Consider the following 21002-nt stretch of genomic DNA (forward strand, 5'->3'; position numbering starts at 1 on the left):
TGAAACACAGATTTATTTTATATGAATATGTTTCACTCTGTCACTGACTAGATATATTTAAAATAATGTAGGCCACTTCTTACTGGTAACATAAGACATTTGGCGTTATCAGGACCCACAAATATTCCCCCATTGCATTATTATACATTATATTCAACATTATATATAGTAGTTTAATGTAGTACTGACACTAAAACTCTGTAAACTTGAATTTTTTCTCACACAGTAATTTTTTCTTTTTGGGTGAACTATGCACAACACATATTGTCACTATCCATGATATGATATTGTTGCATTTTTTATTGCGATATATTGTGACACGGTATATTGTTACACCCGTAGTTATTATAGCTTGTTGTTTGAAGGCAACATAAAACTGTGTTTATAATACATTTAACTTCTATTATGGGATGTATTTCCAAGTAAAACAGAACAAAAAATTATGTAAAACTCGAGCAATGATATTATCATACAATGTTAATTTTGGTAAAATGATAGCAGTCATTTCAGTCTGAGAAAAATGTAACATTTTGAAATATGAAAAACATTTTTCTTTCAAAATAAAATTATTATTCATGCACAACTGAACCAGAGACTGCTTTTAACTATTATTATATTTTGGTTTTCTGTTGTCTTTAAGAATCTGTTGTATTATCTAGATATCTGTAATTATAAATTGGATGTCATGTTTACAAAAGTAAACATAAATTTGCCTAAAATTACATGTTGAAATTTATTATTACTGTACACTACCAAGGCTTTATGGAAAAAATGATAATTTTAAAAATACATTTTGTAAATTATTTCTAAATGTCTCTTCCATTCCAAAGGTTTCATGCTCCCTGCAGCTAATAATTAATTGTACAAACACATTGTGTTCATTACAAACAGTGTTATTCTCGTTACAAGTGCAGTCTCGGTCGTGTCTTTTATTACCTTGACAGTTTTTGCTCTATATTTAAAGGGTGAGGGCACACAACCTGTCTGTGTTTGCATTTGCATTCAGCATGGTTTTCCCCTGCTGTTAGAACACAACTATTTTTGGGTCAGAACCGTTCAGCTGAAAACCAAAGGTCTAGTGAACTCTTTGCTCACTTTGATCACAAATAAACGCTTGGTTCATATCATAATTTACACCCATCCAACAAATTTTAAATAACAAATATATCAATAATAAATTACAAATATATTTGACATTTTGTTGGAATATGCTCTATTATAAAAGCAATGGCCTTTTGGCACAGGTGTCTGTTTGTGTAAATGGGTGTTGTGTTTGAGTGCAGTTAACAGTCTGTCACGGGAAAGAGATCTGAGACGATTCAAGCCTGACACCCTCGGCCCGCCACAGCGCTTTTGTGCTCTCTCCCACTCTCTCTCTTTAGCGCTTTCTCACTTTCTCTCCATACACTTGTACTGACAGTCCTCCTGTTTTCCTTAACCTCTTGAACTAAAACGTAATGCTACTTGTATTGTTAAACTTGGATGAAAGAGATCCTACTGATTTCTCTGATAACCTTTTTATCATTTTTGCCTAAAATATTTCAGTTCACAACAACAACAAAATGCGTCCTTGACTTTTGTGAAATCAGTTTTTTAAATTAAATGTGAAAGCTTTTGCCTTGCACTGTTTAAAATTGGCATTGGTATCCATTTACAGCACATCATTGTTATTATATGAATATAAAATCACACTTTGCTTATTTTATTTAGTATAAATTGGATTGGATGGTCAATTAATTATTTTGTTTGTGTGTGTGTGTGTGTGTGTGTGTGTGTGTGTGTGTGTGCGTGTATAGACCATTTCTCAATCTATCTGCTTTAAAGCTTTATTTAAAAAACATCTATTTTTCACAGTATTAATTACATTTTTCTTATTCACCTGTGCATTCAAAGTAATTTGTTTAGAACATAATACAGCATCATTCATGCAGACACCAAGAATAGATTTAGTATTGTAGTTTCTAATGCTTTATATATATATATGTTTTTTTGTATAAATGTTTTTTTGTATCTAGTGGGTTTTAATTAGGGATTATTTTTTGCTCAGTAAAAGCAGTATATACACATTTTACATTCAAAACTTACATTTGTACACTAATCTGTTGTGATACATTAAGTATACTTCACTGACATGATCAGAGCAACTAGATTTTTAGAATTATGCTTTATAATTATATTCAAAAAATTGTTACAACTGGGCAGTTAGTCAAATAGCGTGAGATTGTAATTATTTACAACATGAATATGTTAATATAAGTCATTTTTTTTATTTATTTATATACAGAAAATCATTTATTAAATTAGTATAATTGATTGGATCAGATTGAAAAATATTTTTTCACTGCTTTCTCTTGTTCTTACATAATAAAACCTGATTCAGGGACAGATATATTGTGTTCAGCACAACCTAGCAGACAAACAAATATCTGTTGAGTTATGAAGGCTGTGGTGATCCAGTTAAAATATATTAACATAAGCTCTGACAACTTTTTAAGTTAAGAGTGTTAATTAACTAGGAGTCTTTCAACACTCTTTGGAAACATGCAGAATGAGGAAAAACCTTTGATATTTACATCAGTCATATTTTTATCAGTCAGCATAGCAGACGGATCATATCTCATCTGCAGCGGCTTCCGAAATGGGTCATCATTTTATAGAAGTGGAATTATAGGCCTATCTTTGTTTAAGAAAGGCATGATTATATACAACAGATGTTTGCTTTTTATATTCAGTAATCCTTTCATAATGAAGGTTCATTGCATGACACCAGGCAGTTATATTACTCCTCTGTGCATGTTAAACACTTGCAGACATTTAATATACAGGTGATCATGCAGAACTGTTATATTCCTTAAATCACGGTCATCTCTAAGCATGCGTGAATTATCACAGTTTGCCATGAGTACAGGAAACAGCATCATCTCTGTGCTGACTGTTCTTTTTTAATGCTCATTTGGCAGATATGACAGCTGATAGATTTTTTTTTATGTTTTTGATGATAACTAGTATGTTGGTTGATCTGTAAAAAAAAAAAAAAAAAAAAAGCACACACACACACACACACACACAAAAAAAACAGGTTTATAAATGACAAAACAATTATTAATCTCTCTTGTATGTTATGCAACAATATGGAAGTTTTGGCAAATACAGTAGCTGTTAATTATTATATAATTATTCATATTAATAACTAGTATGATGGTTGCACATCAAAACAACTTTTTCTTGCCTATATGTAAGTTAAATCAAATATATGCCTGGTTGTTAAAAAAGAGTTTATTTTATCATGCATATATTCAAGCAAATATATCAAATATTTGCATAATAATATTAAATATTTTAATAATCATGCATATATTTTATTTAACTTGCATAAATGCATGAAAAAGTGGTTTTCATGTGCAACCATCATGCTAGTTGTTAATATGAATAATTATATAATAATGAATTGGCTGTAATAAAAATGCTAAAAATAATTTTTTACTTTTTTATACTTAACACTGAAAAAGGAGTGGAACATAAATAAATTAATAAATAAATAAGCCATAAAATTCTCTGACTAATATGGATAAAAAAAAAACTAAAAAAAACTGATATGTCGGCGCCGATAGCCTTGTGGGCAGCGTAGCTCTGTTGCACTTCGGGTGACCCGAGTTCGAGTCCCGGCTCGTGGACCTTTCCCGATCCCATCCCCCCTCTCTCTCCCACCATGCTTCCTGTCCACTCTATACTATCCGATCACAATAAAGGCAAAAATCGGGGAAGAAAAAAAAAACTGACATTGGTCAATACTGATATGTTGTATCAGCACGGCTATGACAAGCTGTTCAACATACAGCACGGGTCTGAGGTGGCAGCGATGCTCACTGTGGCCCCGTTCCTCCCACCCCTGAAGCAAGAGTAATTGGTATGCACTGATGTTCTTCTCCTCCGCATGCCTGTGTGTGTGATTATGTTGCAGTGAGACGGGTCGTGCTCGAGCCTCTCAGTCTCAAAGGTGTCATCCACACGGGCGCAGTGTGCTTGGGAACCAGAGCTTAACGTGCGTCTGGGAGACCTGTCTTGTCAGTTCACTTGCTCTTTTTCCCGTCCCTCAGTCCCTCAGCCGTTCCCTCAATTGCCCTCCACCCTTCCCGCCAGAGTTTCTGTGCCGCTCTCATACTTTCCTCTCCGTCCTTCCTTTCTTTGTCATCCTCTCCCTGTCGAGTCATCTTGTTCACCCAGTTTTCAGCCGTCTGCGCTGCTCGACGCTCACTGCTCCTGGAAAGAGCTTCGCTCTTAGCGTGCTAATGCCGCAGATAAATTATTCATATGTATTTTCTGTGTTGCTCTTTTTCGCTATTTCTGGAGTGTCTTGACTGTGGGGAAAAAAAGCGATAATAAGGAAATTGGTGGAAGTTTGTGTTATGATTCGAATGTTTGAGTTCAGTGTGAGACAAATAAAATGGTTTCATTTGTGTCAGTCAAGCATCTGAATAATTGTATATTAGGCGACCTAAACATTAGCGGTATAATGAATGTAATTGTGATGCATTCGTGAATGTGTTGAGGATGCGTTTGGGTGACATTTGTAATCAGAGTAGGATGTTATTACTCCCTAATTAATGGAGGCAAGTGACTGAGACTGACCAAACAGTGTGTTTAGAATAGCGATGAACTTTCTTTCTCTCTTTCACTCAATTTTATATTATTATATATTTTATAAAATGAATAAAAAAAGAATGACTGTTTTTAAACAGTTCCTCCATCAGTCATTGGTCAGGCTGACCGATATCTCCACCCCAAACTCACACCATTGGCTAACCTACAGTTTTATGCTTGATTGAATAGCGATAATGATTGATAATAGTGTTTACACTTTTCGGGGACAGTTCACCCAAAAATGAAAAAAGATATTTTGAAGAATGCTGGTAACTAAACAGTTTTGGTGACCATTGACAAAAAAAGAGACATTTTTCAAAATATATTCTTGAAGAAAGAAAGAAAAATGACATGAGGGTGAGTAAATGATGATAAAATTACATTTTTAGGTGAACTATCCCTAAATGTATATTATATCTGTTTATTAAACTGGAGGAGAATGTATTTAAATATCTAAAAAATGACACACTTCAGCTTTAAAAGATGAAGAAGAAGGAAAAAGGCCAGCTGGTGTCCACCACTGAGCTATTTTTGTCCATTTTGGATCCTTAGTTCTTCAATAGCAAAGGAGGGAGATGTCAGCTGATCTCATTGTATCTCTCTGCATGCAGATATGACTTTTACTGAAAATAAAACCGCTTGATATGTCAAGACAGTGTATTGTAGGAAATAGGGATGGGTGGTATTACTGTGGTGTACTGTTCAACAGTAGAAATGTGTCAGATGGTATTTTGAGATTTTGCTATACAGGTTGTACTGCAACATGGTTCTCACAGTCCTGGAAAAATCTGGAAACTTTAAAAGTGTGATTTCCAGGCCTGGAAAGATAATGGATAGTTCTATAGTCTGTATTATTTTCTAAATATGGTCAGTTTTACATTATTTCTTTGGCTTGAAATACTCCTAGTGAGTGTGTTCTCTTAAAGAAAACTTTTGTAGTCATCATAACTGGAAAAAAAACTGGGAACACTGCCACGGTAGATGTTTTAGTGAAAGATATTACACTTTACACGTGAGAGCTTGAGAACTTGTTATTAAAGGCTATTGACAGGCATAAAGTCAGTTTAGTTGTTTACGCTTGCCAAATAACGAACGGTCACGTTCATTATACTCATCCTGTCACAAGCAGTTTTATTTTTACTTTGTTGATTTTTTTAGATGTTGAATAATGTGAAGATTGTGTTATCCACTGATGCCTGACTGATAATTCAGAGTAATTGTATTTTTTGGTTTTTGTTTTGTGTCCATTGACTCAAATATAATGAAATGTAGTATTTGTCATTTTTAAAATACAAACATTACCACAGTGTAATTTAATAAATACTACCGTTCAAAGATTGGGGTCAGTAAGATGTTTTCTATTTTAATACATTTTAAATTGTAATTTATTCCTATGAAGTCAAAGCTGAATTTTCAGCATCATTACTCCAGTCTTCAGTGTCACATGATCCTTCAGAAATTATTCTAATTTGCTGCCCAAGAAACATTTCTTATTAAAAGCAATGTTGAAAACAGTTGTACTACTTAATATTTTTGTGAAAACATTATTAATATATATACATATATATATAGGATTCTCTGATGAATAGAAATATTAAAGAAACTGCATTTGATTGAAATATGAAAAAAAAAAAAAAAAATCTTTTGTAACACATTTGATTAATTTAATGCATCTGTTCTGAATAAAAGAAAATCTTACTGATCCCAAACTTTTAAACGGCAGTGTATAAACCATTTTTGGTCGCATTTCCAGGAAAATACATTACTGGTATCATGAAATGACAGTAGGGCAGTGGTTCTCAAACTTTTTTGGTCACGCCCCCTTTAAAAACCTTTAAAAAATCTGCCACCCCAAAATCCACCCCACCTCTGACTACCAAATAATATCACAAAAAAAAAACATAAAAACAGAAAGATTTTAAATTGAAAGACATGCAATATTTTTACTTTGTCAACGGTCTGAAGAAGAACGATTCAGTGGAATTGGTGTTCGGTGGTGCTTTATAAAGGCAGAGCGCCAACCGCTATTCACACACTTGAATGCCATTGCAACGGCTGTTTTCTTTATTTTTTTTCCTGCTGATCTGCCTCGCCCCCGCCCCTGCAGTACCTGTGCGCCCCAACCACCCCCCTCCCTGGAGGGCGCACCCCACACTTTGAGAACCACTGCAGTAGGGCAATGTTTTTGGCTCAGCTCCAAAGGCAGTGCTGTAACTATATAGTGTGCTAAGCTCCAAATGAATTGCAGTCACACTTTTTGTAATTACTGTTTCAGATATTTTTGTATATTAGTTCTGTGTTCACATGTTCTGTGTTCATACCTTCAAATGACAGCGTGAACATGTTGTTGACAAGGTTCCCATACTCCTACTCAGTAAAACTCTGAAATATTGTTGGTTGTCATATACCGTCTAGCCAGATCTGTCGAGCGAGCGAAAGAAAAAACGGTGGTTGGTGCGTGGAGAATTAGTCTGAGGATGGATGAAAGACAGAAGGTGGTTGGCCACCAATCATGACACCTCATAGCTCTCTCCTTCTCTTTCTCTTTCCCTCTCTTTTTGTAAACACTCAACTCTATAGCACGGAGCTCAATTACCCCCGCTCTGTCTCCAGGCTCCTCCTGCCACATTTAGATTGTGTCTTTTATCATTCCAAATTGACATTTATGCTTTTACTCCTATTGTTTTTCCACCGTTCCCACCGCTCATGTTGGGCAATTTATTTTAATCCCTGTCATGGCATGGCCTATAGCCTAGCAAAGCTTGGCTGCAGTAATTTTACCATTGCCATGCACTGGAAACAAGAAGCTGCCACGCAGAGCTGTTGTCCCATGTCTCTTCCTCCATTCCTCCGCCTGTCTCACCAGCACCAGCTCATTTCTTCTGACCCAGTCACGCTCTCTTTCTCTTACTGTGTCTTTTTTACACTCTTTTTACTAATGATGTAGCTTGTTAAAGATGGTGCATTTTTTTTCAATGATAAAATTGTTCATATACCAACTTAATGTGCAAAGACAATTATAAATAAAAAAATTATACTAATAAATAGAAATGATTACCAAAAAATGTATATAAATGTTAAAAAAGTGGATCGAAATCAAGATTTACCACAATATATCAGACAATTATCAACTCTTTGTGAGTTTAAAAGGCATTTAAAAGCACATTTTTACGTAAGCTTATGATCATACATGAGTGTCGAGGTACTGTTGTCACAGGAGTCTGAAGATGTTATAAGTGTCTTTAAGACTCTTAAGAGCCTGAGAGTTTAAGAGTCTGAGTCTCTTTTTGCATATCTTTTATTTATAGTTATTTGTGTTTGTTATATTTTAATGTCTTATGGTGTGTACAGCACTGTGGTCAACATTGTTGTATTATTATGTGCTTTATTAATACATTGGAATTGGAAATAATAATAATAATAATAATAATAATAAACATTGCAAACCACCATGACAAAGCAGTTTCGACCAATGGCATGGGTTTGGGGTGATCAGCAGACCTAAAATCTGTTTGAAAACGGTCCATATCTAATTGTTACATTTTAATTTGTATATAATATCGATACTTCTCTTGTTCCTGGTTCTGTAAAAGTAACTGAAACTAGGTAGATATCATCATGTGTGTGTGTGTGTGTGTGTGTGTGTGTGTGTGTGTGTGTGTGTGTGTGTGTGTGTTTGGGGGCGGGGCAAGCTTGATTTCCGCACAGTCGCTTGTGTAGCCAGACACAGGAAGCTGAATAAATTATATTTTCTACTATATCTTCATAGCAGTTTCTCATTGATATGCCTTGAATGTAAATGTGTCTTTTTTTCTTTTTCTTTTTCTTTTCTTCTTTTTTTTTTTTTTTTTTTAAGAGAAGGGCAGGCTGGCAGGAAGAGCAGGAAGTTTCGAATCAGGCGAATAGGCCTTTTCTGAGCCCACATAGTGTCGCTTTCCCTGTGTTTCTTGTCGACTATTTTGTCTGCCTCCGCCATTCGCTCACTGAATCAAAACTCAATTATTCATAAACACTGCTAAATGGTGAAGAACGGAAAGCGGAGGGAGAAAGAAACACAGCCTTGTGAAAAGAGAGAGTGATGAAGGCTGGTGGGAAATAAATGAATGTCAGTAGTGGAGGACAGAATAGCTTCACAGCTGTTTCGTGTCCCAATAAATCGAGGTTTTATGAAGCTTGTGTTAAAGCGGAAGTTTTGACAGGGAACGAGCTGAAGCAAAGCAGAATCTGTGACCTTGTGTCATGAAAGGGTTTCTTTCTCTGCCCAAAATAAATTTTACTTCGTTTTTACAGAACTCAGTCATAAAATACACCAGGGTGAAAAAACTTATTTTCCTTATTGCGAGAAAAGAAGAACCACCTTGGCTGTTTTTTGTCCCAGTGCTTTAGGATTAGAATATTGGTTTTACCAATTAATTGGTGCTGATAGGAACTATCGTTATTGACAAAAAATTTTATTTTAATTTTAATGTTTATTTTAATTTGTTTTATTTAAAAAGCAAATATGCATAAATACATATACAACTAAAGAAACACAAGAGAATAAAATACTGTAACATGAAAAAAGACTTGAGTTTTTATTCATATTATTCATTTAAAAAAAACAGATTTTTTTTTTTGTTGTTGCCTTTTTTTGTCGTTTTTGCCTTTATTGCGATTGGATAGTATAAAGTAGACGGGAAGTGAAGTGAGAGAGAGAGGGGGACGGAATCAGGCAAGGTCCGAAAGCCGGGACTCTAAAAGATTATTAAAAGTAACTCGTTATTTTCATTCATATTATTAATTAAAAAAAACAAACAAAAAAAAAAACAGACTATTAATGTTTTTCTTGCCTTTTTTGTTGTTTTTGCCTTTATTGCAATTGGATAGTATAGAGTAGACAGGAAATGAAGTGGGAGAGAAAGGGGGACGGAATCAGGCAAGGTCCGAAAACCGGGACTCTGAAAGATTATTAAAAGTAACTCGTTATTTTATTTAAAAAACATACGAAATGTGTAATATACACAATATATTATAAAATAACATGAAAAAACAGAGAGAGAGAGAGAGAGAGAGAGAGGTGGATGGAATCAGGCAAAAAAACAAACAAACTTAAGTTCATTCATATTATTAATTTTAATAAAAACAGATTATTGTTTTTTTTTTTTTTGCTTTTTTGCCTTTATTGCGATTGGATAGTATAGAGTAGACAGGAAGTGAAATGGGAGAGAGAGGGGGATGGAATCAGACAAGGTCCGTGAGCCGGGACTCCGACAGATTATTAATCTGTTATTGATAAGGTTTTGCTCCTTAGTTTTCTGTATTAGGCAGAATCCACTATTGTCCGACCTCTAATCCACTCGTTTATGTTCAGTGAAGTTGCCATATCATCCGCTGGAGGAAAGTTCCAGACAGCAAATTCATAGCTACACACCCTGGCAATCAATATCTCTTTCCACAGGCGTCTTAAACGACCCCCTGTATTCTGCCTCCTGTTTGGATACGACGTGCACATTACAGTGAGAGATTTTGTATTTAAGCTCTTTCACGTATCTCTGTGCTAATAACAGTAGTCGCCTGTAATCTCTGCATTACTGTACTGACTTTAGCGCCGTTCTCTGGCTGTGCGCCGTGTGCTCCACATTCTGTATAATGGAAGTGCAGCAGCGGACCATTGTTCCTCTGTGATTGCAGCGCTTCACACTGAGACCCCTGGCGAGACGTTCTCACATGCGAACGAAAAGAGAATCCTTCATTTGGCCATTGAAGGCCACTGTCACAGGCTCCCATTCACAGGGCGCTTCTTCTGCGCCTGTCGCATCAATTTTGTCCGACTACGCCAGGTCCCCTTGAAAAAACAAAGAATGAGGCCTCGGTTGTGGCAGCGCTTTGAGCCCTTAAAAGCACAAGTTCCTCCATGCTTTTGTTCCAGTATGTGGAGAGTGGCCGGGCTGGTTTTGATGGGCATGTCATCGGGCGATAATCCAGTGTTTTGAGCACCATTGTTGGAGTCGGAGAGTTCCTCCAGAGTTCCTCTGGCGCTGTAAGCTGAGAGAGCAGGGCTTTATGCCCGGCCGGGTTTTGTCGCGCTCCGTTTTTAGAGCGCTCTGACACACTGCATGTAGAGAGATTACACAGCCCTGGCCCTCAGACCGTAGCCGATCTCCCGTTGGTCTAAAATCCTCTTTCATCTCGGAACCTCTTCTTAAGGGACACAAAGGCACTTTTGAATGCCTTGCTTTCCCCTCTTTTCACAGGCTCCTGGAAGAATTTGCTTCCGTTTGACCTCATGCGCTGATGTCGGGAGGTGCGGCAGAGGGTGTGAAATGCGCATTATCATATTTGCTGTGTTATTTGCAACCGTTACGTTGAAGAAAAACAAATAAAGGTGGAATATATGATAGAAATAAACCCAGGCTTTTGTGGCAGTTCATGTGGATATTTTTTTTTACATTAGACACTCAGGAATGGAGACTTATCTGTTAAACCTCTAGACAATGCTTGATTGCACTATTTGTTCAGAGACCGTCAAGTGCGGCAAATATTTTCATTTATGTGCTGTGAAAAATCTTACCTTCCAATGTATCTCAGTTGTTAACAGGCTGAGATAATCACACAACTACCTTCTTTCATAAGTTAATTAAATGAACACCTATACATGCCTAAATCATAAAACACTGCAGGTTATTTATATTATATTATTATATTATAATGATTGTTATATTTTGAGAACTCTGTAAAGCCTGACATGAAATAATAGTCAGAAAAAAAAAACAATAAAAAAAAAAATAGAAGTTTATTAAACCTTTAGACAAAAAAAAAAAGTGTATATTTAATATAAACTTACATTTTATTCAAGAGGGAGAAAATGCATAAAAATATCAGTTGTCACTCTATATCTCCCAATAGTATGTCTTAGTAAGATGATATTTAAATGCTTAGTTTTATGATCAAAGATTCTAGATTTTATTTCAAAGCAAATAATACAATTGTTTTTTCAGTACTGTGCAAAAGTCTTAGGCCACCACCAGCTTTGTTGTTTTAGCAATGTTTTAATGACCATCCATATTTATTTTTTCATCTTTATTGTGATAAAAAACAGAAAATGCAGGAAATATGTAGACAAAATATTTAAAAAATCATAACAAAATGGCTTCTTTAAGCAAAAATCAGTATTTAGTGTGACTTCCTGGACTTCCATTTTCTCAAAGAAGTAAATCTGAGAAACGTCATATTTTGAAAGTTTTCTTGGTCTTCCAGTCCTTTTCCATTTCATTTATGTTTAAGAGAGCGTGGTTTCTGCTATCCCCCAAGTGTAAGAGGAGGTCATTAAATACTTGCCACTTTAGCCTATAGAAGCTGTTGTTTTTTTCTGTTGTTTTTTTTCTTCTTTTTTTCCCCTGTTTTTTAATACTGCATACAAATTTCCTGTATTTTCTGGTTAAATTCTAATAAAGAGACTGAGAAATGATTATATATATATATATATATATATATATATATATATATATATATATATATATATATAGTCATTATACCATTACTAAAATAACATCTAATGGTATAATATTTCTATATATAATTGTAGCAAGCATGTCAGGAGCTAGAAAGGCAATACAAATGTATTTTTGTTTCCAGGTTTTCATACTTGCAGAGAATTCAATCTAATAAAAATCCAGACATGTTTTATTTTTCCTCCTAGCAATAGATTTTATCAAAGTCTTTTTTGTGTCTGCTTATCTTATTATCCATAATTGATCCTTCTCTCTGTTGCAAAATGTGTAGCATTTCACCTCTCCTCCTTTCGGTTACAATCATTTCACGCATGGCTACCGAACAGTAAACAGATTACAACTGCATTGAATCAAAGTAACCTAAACAACTTGATGTTCTGAATCTGTGGTCTGAAAAACATTTTACAGACAGCATCCTATGAGGCAACATGAAGGAAGAGATGTTCTGAGATTAATCTCTCTTCTCTGTCACTTTCAGGTGCGTCCAGTCATCACAGTCAGACCTCCCTTCGACCTCCTCTGCCTCCCCCGCACAACCACCACCAGTCATCGGCTAATTCCCTCAATCGCAATAACCAGGCCAGCCGGAGGAACCTGCAGAGCCACGCACCTACCGTCGCCCCGCCAGATGGACCCTCCACCCCTGAATCCGTCCAGCTCCAGGACAGTTGGGCTCTCAACAGCAGTGTCCCACTGGAGACACGGTTAGTTTCACAAAAACACCAAAAGACACCTGCTAGGGTTGCTCAGATTCCTTTTTCAGAAAACTACAGAGCTCTATTGTCCATTTTTATTGGCTGCGTATCATGATGCATGATGTGGATGCACATACTTTCTACTTTATAGCCTAGCCTTTATAGCCTATTCTATTCATTATAGCCATTAATGATCTTTTAACCGGATGTTATCTTCTAATAAAGGGAATGGTATTGTCATTTTTTTTTTCTGCATATAATAGAAAAATCTATAATAAAAAATGATATGCTTAAAATGATATAAAAATAATAAATAAAACTGAATAATTATTATTTTAATTCACATTATTTTTTAAAATTTATTTAACCACATATATTTAAATATATATTTGTTATAATTTCAATTGATTTCATAAATTAACTTAATATAAAAAATAATATAAAATAAGATAATCTTTATTTGTTTTGTGTTTAATGATACTATACTTATCAAATGTATAAAAAATTAAAAGGAAGAAAAAACTGGAAAAAAAACTAAAATTGTATGAACACTGTAATTTATTTTATTTATTTTATTTTTTACAGTGTTCATTCATAAGAAGATAAAAAACTAAAGTTGAATGAACTTACTACTACTAATAAAAAAAAAAAAAAAAAAAAAAAAAATATATATATATATATATATATATATATATATACACACACTACCAGTCAAAAGTTTGGAAACATTTCTATTTTTTATGTTTTTGAACGAAGTCTCTTATGCTCATTAAGGCTGCATTTATTTCATAATAAATACAGAAAAAACAATAATATTGTGAAATATTATTACAATTTAAAATTATGGTACTTTTTCAGGATTCTTTGATGAATAAAAAGTTAAAAAAATATCAGCATTTATTTAAAATAGAAATCTTTTGTAACAATATACACTACCGTTCAAAAGTTTGGGGTCAGTAATTTTTTTTCTTTCTTTTTTTGAAAGAAATTAATACTTTTATTCAGCACGGATGTGTTAAATTGATAAAAAGTGATAGTAAAGATTTATATTGTTAGAAAAGATTTATATTAAATTAATACTTTTATTCAGCACGGATGTGTTAAATTGATAAAAAGTGATAGTAAAGATTTATATTGTTAGAAAAGATTTATATTAAATTAATACTTTTATTCAGCACGGATGTGTTAAATTGATAAAAAATGATAGTAAAGATTTATATTGTTAGAAAAGATTTATATTTTGAATAAATGCTGTTCTTTTTAACCTTTTATTCATCAATGAATCCTAAAAAAAGTATCACAGGTTCCAAAAAAATATTAAGCAACACAACTGTTTTCAACGTTGATAATAAAAATCAGCATATTAAAATGATTTCTGAAGGATCATGTGACACTGAAGACTGGAGTAATGATGCTGAAAATTCACAGCATCACAGAAATAAATTATATTTTAAAATATATTAAAATAGTAAACCATAATTTTAAATTGTAATAATATTTCACAATATTATTGTTTTTTCTGTATTTATTGTTAAATAAATGCAGCCTTAATGAGCATAAGAGACTTCATTCAAAAACATTAAAAATAGTAATGTTTCCAAACTTTTGACTGGTAGTGTATACATACAGTCAAACCAAAAATTATTCAGACATTTTTGATATTTTTGATATATTTTTACTAGTGGGTGCAGGACACTATAGTTCATTTATGTAAGAAAAAAATTCTTCATACAGTGGACTAACAGTAAAATTGATAATAAATTTTATTTTTTTAAAAATTAAAAAAATTATTCAGACACTTTGACCTGACCATGTTTTGCTTAAGTGTTATTTGACATAATTATAAAATGTTCAAGGTGTCTGAATAAATATATATATATATATATATATATATAATATGATTTTAGGCAGTCACTGCATGTAATTAGCCCCCAGTCTACAAGGCACAGACACAAAAGACACAAACCCATATCACCCACCCTCCCAGAGACCCTCACCGAACACTTAGTCACAGCCTGTCACACTCACACACACTGGATTGTGTCTGCTGGGTCTCTGTGGGTTGTATTTTTGTGTTTGTTTATTGTGTAGTATAGGGTATATTTTTTTGCAGGACTGGAGGGTTGCTCCCCTTGACTCAACAATGCTCTCCTCTAATGCTGTATGCACTATTTATGAGACACACACTCTTTTTTTTGTGCCTATTTCTTGTTCTCGCTCTCTCTCTCTCTCTCTCTCTCTCTCTCTCTCTCTCTCTCTTTCTTCGGTTCCCATCCCCCTGTCTTTCAGATGTTTTATTCACCAGGTGCTCTGATACACACCACAAACCAGTTCCTTTAGTACCCCACCCAGCACCATGCTGTGTGTCCAATACCGTGTCGGCACACGCGTTCACTCCACAGAATCCATGAAGTTCCAGGCCACATGCGCATAAACACACATTCGCACACACTCCACGTCCATCAGCGCCAGTCACCGTCTATCTCCACAGATACCTTCCTCTCTCTCTGTCTCTCCGTCGCTCTCTCCCATAAAAAAATTGACACTCACTTTCAGATGAAGCAAGCACCGCCTGAAAAATAGGTCATGCGATGGCACGCATGCAAAACAGGACTGCAACGGCGAGCGCGGGATACGAGAAGTTCTGCTTTGAATGCTAGAGTACTAGCAGGAGAGAGGAACACGGCCATATGGTGACAGATTGGTTGAGAGACACAGAAAGTGAAGAATGTGCAGCTGTCACATGAGATGAAGTGTCTCAGTGGTCGAGAGTCTGGAGCCAAGGGGACCGCAGGTGGAGCAGGCAAAAGTTCGGAGGGAGTTTTTGCCACCGACACGCAGCTGCATCCAAGTTCATAACGGTTTTGAGCGGCTGCAGGTTTGCTTTTTCAATATTCTTCATGCACACACAAGCAAATGCACTCTCAGATCCTTCAAACGTATCAAGCTGCCTCCAGACGTTGGATGGACTGCCCACAATCCCCTGACACTTCAAAGCTCTACCCTTGGCTGGCAGATTAGAATGACTTCTTTCAGGGCATATGGACGTGACCTCACACAGCCTCTCCCTCATATTGCTTTGTCTGTTAGACAGCCCTGTCTGCCACAAAGTGCATACCCAGCACTTCTCACGACGGTTTAATGAGATAAATACCGTTGGGTATTTACAGAGGCAGTTTAGAGCTACTCTCAGCTCTGCCATGTTTTGGTAGTAGAGAGTCGGTGGGGTGATTTGACCCACTATTTGATGCAGTCATCCGACCTGCGGCTGCTAAGCTTGGTTTACAGTTGCCGCGTCCACACAAGCATGAAGGTGCACGTGGCAAAAATTTACGTCATCGCGGTGTGGGCGGTTGTGCGCATTGAGTGCACGCCATTTTGCGTGGCGGTGTGCACAGCATTTTTTGTAAGTTTGCGCGCGGCTCCACTTCCGAAGATACACGACTTCGAGCCGATTCTGCTCGAGCATATATGTCTGAACCAGCATCTTACAGGCACCCAGTTTCTGCTTGTCTAAATGAATTGTTTACATTTACAAAATGACCCTACACTAGCAGAAACCAGCCATTTTACTGAAAATAATGGTCCATGTTTAATAAAAATGTTCATGAAATTAAATGAAAATGTTTAATTAAATTAGAAAATATTTAAGAGATTGTTGTTTAATATAGTTTTATACATTTGTTCTCATGTGCATATATTTTATTCTAATGCAATAATCTCAAAGTTTTACATGATTTTTTTGTAGCGTGGTTTTGGTGAAGTGTACTAAAACAAACATCGTCGTGTGTCTATTTTACTTCTTCTCACTGCTGATTACTAATGGCTTAGAGGCCAATTATTTTGAGTCACCCTCTGTCATTTTAAAGAATAATACAATGGCAAGCGTGTCAAGTATAAACGCCTCATCCGTTTGGGGAGGAGCTTGCGCAGTCAGCCGAGGCTCGTGCTGTGCAGCCAGACGAAAGTATAATCAAGGCTTTAGGACGTGTTAAGCTAAGCTTTTAAAAAAACAGTTAGCAAACTGAAACTGAAATGTTTAAAAATATATAAAAGACATAAAATTAGAAAATATAAAAATATAAAAATAAATAAAAAGTTGCTGACTGACTTAATGTGCAAAAATAATGTATAAATAGTAAACTATAGGTAGGATGTTAAGTTCATTTAAAGAAAACTAGTTGTGTAGTCAAAGTTTACTACTGTTACACAAAGTATGCTTAAAAGTATACTTTTATACACTAAAAAGTGGGCTAATTTAGTCCCAAGTAGTACTGAAATAGTACACTCACAATTATAGATACTAGTACATTGATATTAGAATACTTAATACATAAAGCGAGGTCTCCAAACTCAGTCCTGGAGGGCTGCTGTCCTGCAAAGTTTATGCTCCAACCCTAATTAAACACACATGAACCACATAATCAAGGACTCGCTAGGCATACAAGAAACTTTCAAGCAGGTGTGTTGGAGATGGTTGGAGCTAAACTCTGCAGGACAGCGGCCCTCCAGGTCCTGAGTTTGGAGATCACTGACATAAAGTATTCCTAAAACTTCACTTAAGTATATTTAACAAAATGAACTTGAAGTATACTTATTTTTTGTAAGGGACATAAAGTCCAACAAAAGGTCTGACCAACATAGCCCTTGACATTCGGGAAGGAATTCAGAAGTTTAAACATTTTGCACGTGTGCACTTGCAGGTATAACGGAGGCTGCCGGCGTTTGTGCTTAGTGGCCGTTTAAGCCCTTTTATCAGTTCTTCTGCATCTCCGCGCAGCATTTAATAAAGCGATGCCCAACAACACATATAACTCTTTCTGAAGCAACAGGCTCCATCACGACAAATTCTCTCAAGATGTAATGTATAATACATAATAATCCACCTCTGCACATAAATACTTAAAGAGGACTCAAATGTTAAAATATTCATAGCGACGTAACAGAAGTGCATTGAATATATATATATATATATATATATATATATATATATATATATATATATACACACTGCTGGTTATGCGTTGCAAATGCGAATAGCGGTCAAATCCAATAAATCAATGCCAAAACATGGCATGGACTACTTTGTAGCTGCATTTCTTACACTTCTTAATATTTTTTATACATTTAACATAGCAAGTTATTAACAACATTATTGTTATTATACTGAACATTTAACGACATAACATAAATTTCTTTCTGTGGTGTATGAGATGGAGGATCCCCCAAATGAGTTGCTGGATCGAATTTAGAAGTTGCCGGATCCAGATTTGTTTTTGTTTTTTTCTGGCACAAATTAAGCCCTGATCTATTGTTGGAAAAAGTAGCTTGTTTCTGAAAAAGCTGTTTTCTACTGTCACGCAAAAAAAAAAAAAAAAAAAAAATCTGCATTGAAAAATTCTAGATACATTAAAGGCTTCTTTTAGTTGCCAGGCTACTAATCTTAAATCTCTTGGTGACAGATAAAAATGAACAATTTTTCTTTGTGCTGGTCAATCTCACAATTGGACCTTAATATGCACATTTTCCAAAGTGTATTGGTCCAAATTAACACACTCTGTGACGAGCATTCAGCGCTCCTACGTGGTTCTGCTGGGTTTCAGCAGCACAGAGGGGAAACTCCAGATGCTCGAAGGTTTGAAAAAATGCAGGCTCACTGTGACTAGCTATGCAAGACTAATTATCTTATGAAATATGATCTCCATCGTTATCTCCCGTCAGCGCATAAGAAATGGCCCAGTTCTGAGGAACAGCAGAGGGAAGAAACTTTTTTTTATTCAAACTGTTTTCCGCCGGGACGTCACACCACCATCAAAATCTCAGCTGAGTGTTAGCGTGAGTGTGTGTTAAGAGCGCTGTATCAGAGTGCACTGAACACTTGAGCTCTGGGACCTCCCCTCCATAGTCTTGAGTTTTAATCCTCTTGTTCAGGAAGCTCAGTATTTATCCAGAAAAAAACTGGGCCTGCCACAGTGACGGATCCCAATTAGAGGTGGTTTACTTGGGCTAAAACTCCTGCAGTGCCCCCCTGAGCTGGAGCTAATGACGGTGTGCTCCATCTTAGTGGACGGAAATGGGAGAAGATTCTCTATTAGGCGTCAGGGAAGAGGTTGTGTGTCTGCCTGCTGTCTCTTTCTTTTCTTTTTCCCTTCTATCGCTCTCCCCGTGGGCTTGTTTGAAACACCGGTGTCATTTCTCTCACTTGTTCTGCACATGACTTGTCATCCGCTAACAGGCCTCGAACTTCTCCACAGAAAAATGCAGAGAAGAAATACTCGCCTTTCCTGCTATGAATCTCAACTATTGCTAACTTCTTTTGTTCGTCGCCAGATATAATCGACCCAGGTGGAATCTGCTGACTTTTTGCACAGATTTTGGGTTGAAATCTATGGAAAGAATTAAACATGGTAAAATTTGTTAAGCTGAGAGTACTACACTTTCAGAGGTTGTGGAAAATATATACACTACTGTTTAAAAGTTTGGTTTTGGGTGAGATTTTTTTTTTTTTTTTTTGAAAGAAGTCTCTTATGCTTACCAATAATAACAGTTTTTTCAACAGTTGAATATATTTTAAAATGTAATTTATTCCTGTGATGGCAAAGCTGAATTTTCAGCATATATATATATATATATATATATACATATATACATACAGGTGCTGGTCATATAATTAGAATATCATCAAAAAGTTGATTTATTTCACTAATTTCATTCAAAAAGTGAAACTTGTATATTATATTCATTCATTACACACAGACTGATATATTTCAAATGTTTATTTCTTTTAATTTTGATGATTATAACTGACAACTAAGGAAAATCCCAAATTCAGTATCTCAGAAAATTAGAATATTACTTAAGACCAATACAAAGAAAGGATTTTTAGAAATCTTGGCCAACTGAAAAGTATGAACATGAAAAGTATGAGCATGTACAGCACTCAATACTTAGTTGGGGCTCCTTTTGCCTGAATTACTGCAGCAATGCGGCGTGGCATGGAGTCGATCAGTCTGTGGCACTGCTCAGGTGTTATAAGAGCCCAGGTTGCTCTGATAGTGGCCTTCAGCTCTTCTGCATTGTTGGGTCTGGCATATCGCATCTTCCTCTTCACAATACCCCACAGATTTTCGATGGGGTTAAGGTCAGGCGAGTTTGCTGGCCAATTAAGAACAGGGATACCATGGTCCTTAAACCAGGTACTGGTAGCTTTGGCACTGTGTGCAGTTGCCAAGTCCTGTTGGAAAATGAAATCTGCATCTCCATAAAGTTGGTCAGCAGCAGGAAGCATGAAGTGCTCTAAAACTTCCTGGTATATGGCTGCGTTGACCTTGGACCTCAGAAAACACAGTGGACCAACACCAGCAGATGACATGGCACCCCAAACCATCACTGACTGTGGAAACTTTACACTGGACCTCAAGCAACGTGGACTGTGTGCCTCTCTTCTCTTCCTCCAGACTCTGGGACCCTGATTTCCAAAGGAAATGCAAAATTTACTTTCATCAGAGAACATAACTTTGGACCACTCAGCAGCAGTCCAGTCCTTTTTGTCTTTAGCCCAGGTGAGACGCTTCTGACGCTGTCTGTTGTTCAAGAGTGGCTTGACACAAGGAATGTGACAGCTGAAACCCATGTCTTGCATACGTCTGTGCGTAGTGGTTCTTGAAGCACTGACTCCAGCTGCAGTCCACTCTTTGTGAATCTCCCCCACATTTTTGAATGGGTTTTGTTTCACAATCCTCTCCAGGGTGCAGGTTATCCCTATTGCTTGTACACTTTTTTTCTACCACATCTTTTCCTTCCCTTCGCCTCTCTATTAATGTGCTTGGACACAGAGCTCTGTGAAGAGCCAGCCTCTTTTGCAATGACCTTTTGTGTCTTGCCCTCCTTGTGCAAGGTGTCAATGGTCGTCTTTTGGACAACTGTCAAGTCAGCAGTCTTCCCCATGATTGTGTAGCCTACAGAACTAGACTGAGAGGCCATTTAAAGGCCTTTGCAGGTGTTTTGAGTTAATTAGCTGATTAGAGTGTGGCTGCAGGTGTCTTTAATATTGAACCTTTTCACAATATTCTAATTTTCTGAGATACTGAATTTGGGATTTTCCTTAGTTGTCAGTTATAATCATCAAAATTAAAAGAAATAAACATTTGAAATATATCAGTCTGTGTGTAATGAA

General features: G+C 35.9%; 1 protein-coding gene across 6 annotated transcripts in view; it reads left to right on the forward strand.

Moving 5' to 3' along the window:
* The window catches only part of tenm2b (teneurin transmembrane protein 2b), a 289835-nt gene that overhangs the window by 199951 nt on the left and 68882 nt on the right, over positions 1–21002 (forward strand). For all 6 annotated transcript variants that reach the window (XM_051876630.1, XM_051876631.1, XM_051876633.1 and 3 more), the window contains one exon: positions 12610–12835. In XM_051876630.1, the coding sequence (XP_051732590.1) occupies positions 12610–12835 (226 nt within the window). The remainder of the gene's footprint in view (positions 1–12609; positions 12836–21002) is intronic.

This window comes from Ctenopharyngodon idella, chromosome 21 (assembly GCF_019924925.1).
Source record: "Ctenopharyngodon idella isolate HZGC_01 chromosome 21, HZGC01, whole genome shotgun sequence".
NCBI lineage: Eukaryota > Metazoa > Chordata > Actinopteri > Cypriniformes > Xenocyprididae > Ctenopharyngodon > Ctenopharyngodon idella.